Source organism: Belonocnema kinseyi, chromosome 4 (genome assembly GCF_010883055.1).
Source record: "Belonocnema kinseyi isolate 2016_QV_RU_SX_M_011 chromosome 4, B_treatae_v1, whole genome shotgun sequence".
NCBI lineage: Eukaryota > Metazoa > Arthropoda > Insecta > Hymenoptera > Cynipidae > Belonocnema > Belonocnema kinseyi.
The window spans coordinates 131,883,218-131,886,285 of NC_046660.1; the positions used below are offsets into that span (position 1 = coordinate 131,883,218).

At 36.3% G+C, this 3,068-nt stretch overlaps 1 protein-coding gene across 1 annotated transcript; it reads left to right on the forward strand.

Moving 5' to 3' along the window:
* Window positions 1-221: 221 nt before the first annotated feature.
* LOC117171103 lies at window positions 222-1,628 on the forward strand. Its single transcript, XM_033358156.1, has 4 exons — window positions 222-273; window positions 344-747; window positions 835-1,279; window positions 1,417-1,628. The coding sequence occupies exons 1-4, from the start codon at window positions 222-224 to the stop codon at window positions 1,626-1,628; spliced, it is 1,113 nt and encodes a 370-aa protein (XP_033214047.1).
* Window positions 1,629-3,068: the final 1,440 nt, after the last annotated feature.

The following is a 3,068-nucleotide window of genomic DNA, read 5'->3' on the forward strand; positions in this document are numbered from 1 at the left end:
AACGTCGCTTCATTTTCGACCTACTATTATCGGTAAACTTTTCTTTTTTGGTCGAAAGTGAAGTGGGTCGAACTCAAAAATAAGCCCCCTGATTGCAACTCGATCGAAACTCGATAACGGCGATTTAATTTCTGTTTTTAACCAATATTTTTTCGAAAATCAAGAAAAATTTGTGTCAGAGTCGAAGGAACCGCTATTTTATAAAAAATTTATTCTCTAGGATGGAAGAAAATGCTGTAAAAATTGCGAAGAGGAAAGAAAGTGGAGCTGAGGGTCGGAAAAGAAGAAAAGTAGAAGAATATGAGGCTGCAAAATCTAGCCGATTAATGATGTCTTTTTTTAGAAAAGTCCAATGCAAATAACTCACCTCGTCTCGAGAGATCACCATCAGTTGATTCGGCTTCTTTAAAATGTGTAAATAATTATAGCTTTTCCAAGAACGAAGATATTGATTCCTCGTCGAAAGATTCTAGCCAACCAGAAAAAGCAAAGGCATTGTCAAAAGAAACAGTTTCCAAAGAGCCTCCTTGTGAAATGAAGGACTTTATAAAATATCATGATATCGGACTTTTTAAAAACAACAATGATTCCGGAAGAGCAATAGTGGATGATACATCCAGAGTAGAAATAGTCCAGCTTGGTTGGAAATACTTTCAAAATAGTGAGGGGCCATTCATGCCAACAAACAATCGTGCAATGATTCGAAATTGGTTTAAGAAAAAAATGGGCGATGGTCGTGGTAAAGAAGTTACTCGATTTTGGCTGGTGTACTCCCCATTGAAAAAATCTACATTCTGTCTTTACTGTATTTCATTCTCCCAACCAGAACGTTAGTCATCTTTGGAGCAAGAAGGTGGATTTACACAGTGGAAAGCACCTGAAAGAATCACCGTTCATGCAAATGTCAAGAATCATCGGGAAAGTTTGGCACAGTGGAAAGAAGTGACGTTGTATTTCATCAAAAATAAAGGGGCCATTGATGCGAGAATTTCGTCACAGATCGAGGCAGAAGAACTTAAGTGGCGTGAAGTTTTGACAAGAATTCTTCACTGCATAAAGTTTCTAGCTACTCAAAATTTGGCTCTGCGAGGACACAGAAAGTCACTTCACATTCTCAGCGATTCCAATTTGGGAAATTTTCTCAACTTGCTGAAACTTATAGCCGTATTCGATCCTGTTTTAAAAGAGCATCTTAAAAATCCCGAAAGTCATCCTGAATCCACGTCATACCTCTCTACCAATATTCAAAAAAGAATTAATTCACCTCCTGGCATCCACTGTTCGTCAAAATTTACTCAAGAGCATCCAAAAGGCCAAATATTATGGTCTGATGTTTGATTCAACTCCTGATCTAGCACATCGCAATCAGATGTCAGAAGTCGTAAGGTACGTTGAAATTGATTTTGAAAAAAACAGTTATTGTGAAAGAAAGTTTCCTTGACTTCATGGAAATTACTGTCAAGAATGCTAAAGGAGTGGAAAACAAGATTTTAGAACAGCTACAGAAAGTTAATATGAACTTTCAAGACTGTCGGCCACAGTACTACGATAATAATGCTGTATTTGCTGGACATAAAAATGGCGTCAATGAAAGATTGAAGAAAAAAACCGACTTGCATTGTTTGTAAATTGTGAGAATCACTCGGTGCAAAGTCTTTATGTATTTTTTTCTCGTTCAACATATCTTTGGCACGAACTTCAGGGAGCCCTGCCAGTAGTCATTAACTCAAAATCTGAAACCAGATGGAGTGCAAATATTGAAGCAATCAAGCCAATCAACAATTATCTTGAAAAAATCTTAACGGTTCTTGAAGAAATGGCCGAAGATTAAGAGCAAACGAGTGAAAAAGAAGTGATGATAGCAAGGATACAATCGGATGTTGAAATACGATTTCCTCATTTTAATCGGATTTTGGACTAAGATACTCATTCGCATTGACCGAGTTGAGAAAAGACCGAAGGATCCCACAATGAATTTTCACGGTGCTGCCGCAGATTTAAAGGCTCTTCGGAGTCGATCGTCTTTCTCAAGAAATGCACGCAAGATTTGTACGATTTAACGAAATTGATGAAAAATTCGGATTTTGACTTGATATCAAAGGTCTCTCGTATAACAAGCTGACAAGCCACTACAACACTAAAACATCGCATCTAGAGAAACTGCTTGAATTTATCGTTCAGTACGGAGATGGAAGCGTGTTCCCAAATCTTCACATTGCGATTCAGATTATGCTGACAATAGAAGTTTCGATTGCTAGCTGCGAGAGGTCCTTCAGCAAGTTGAAACTTATCTTGTGTTATTTTCAGAGCTACGATGGGATCAGGCAGATTTATTGATTTAGCATGATTGAGAATAGAAAGAGAAGAAACTGAAAATACTGATTTCACCGATCTCGCACTGAAAAAACTAGTTGGTTTGGACAACTAACTAAGTAGTAGGCCCAACTATTTTAGTTTGCAATATATGCCGTTGCTATTAAAGTGGTTGAGGCTACTGCTTTTATTCGCAAGACTGGTAGTAGTTGTCCCTACTACTTTATTTGTTCTCGCTACAAGTTTCGAAGGTACTCGTAGATACTACTTTCAGGTAGATGTGTTTACTACTTAAATAGTAAGCGTTACTACTTCAATTGTAAGTCTTACTATTAAATTAGTTATTTTACAAATAAGTTAGTTGATCTTACTACTTAAAGTAGTAATCTATACTATTATATAATCTAATATGATATTACTATTTAATCTTATATTTTTTTAGTATTCATACAATTATAGACATCCCGGTGGCAAGCTGAATTGTCACGATGATGTATTTATACAAATTAGTGTACCTTTTCACGGAGGCCTGTTTGGAAGTATTTCTTGAATTTATTTGACACATCGAGTTCGCATCTAGGTATCAAAAAATCCAATTTTCCATAAACCAACAAAGTAACTATAAGTAAATCCTATGAAAAATATTAATTCCACGATTATTTCAAAACAGGCCTCTGTGAAAAGGTTCACACATTATACGTTAAGGTACAGATAAAAATGGTGATCATTGAAGACACGACGCGATATTTTGATGC

Coding starts and splice junctions, on each gene's coding strand:
- LOC117171103 (XM_033358156.1), top strand. CDS start 222: ATGGAAGAAAATGCTGTAAAAATTGCGAAGAGGAAAGAAAGTGGAGCT. Junction 274..343: donor GAAAGAAAGTGGAGCTGAGG/GTCGGAAAAGAA, acceptor GTCTTTTTTTAG/AAAAGTCCAATGCAAATAAC. Junction 1,280..1,416: donor TTCACCTCCTGGCATCCACT/GTTCGTCAAAAT, acceptor TGAAAAAAACAG/TTATTGTGAAAGAAAGTTTC.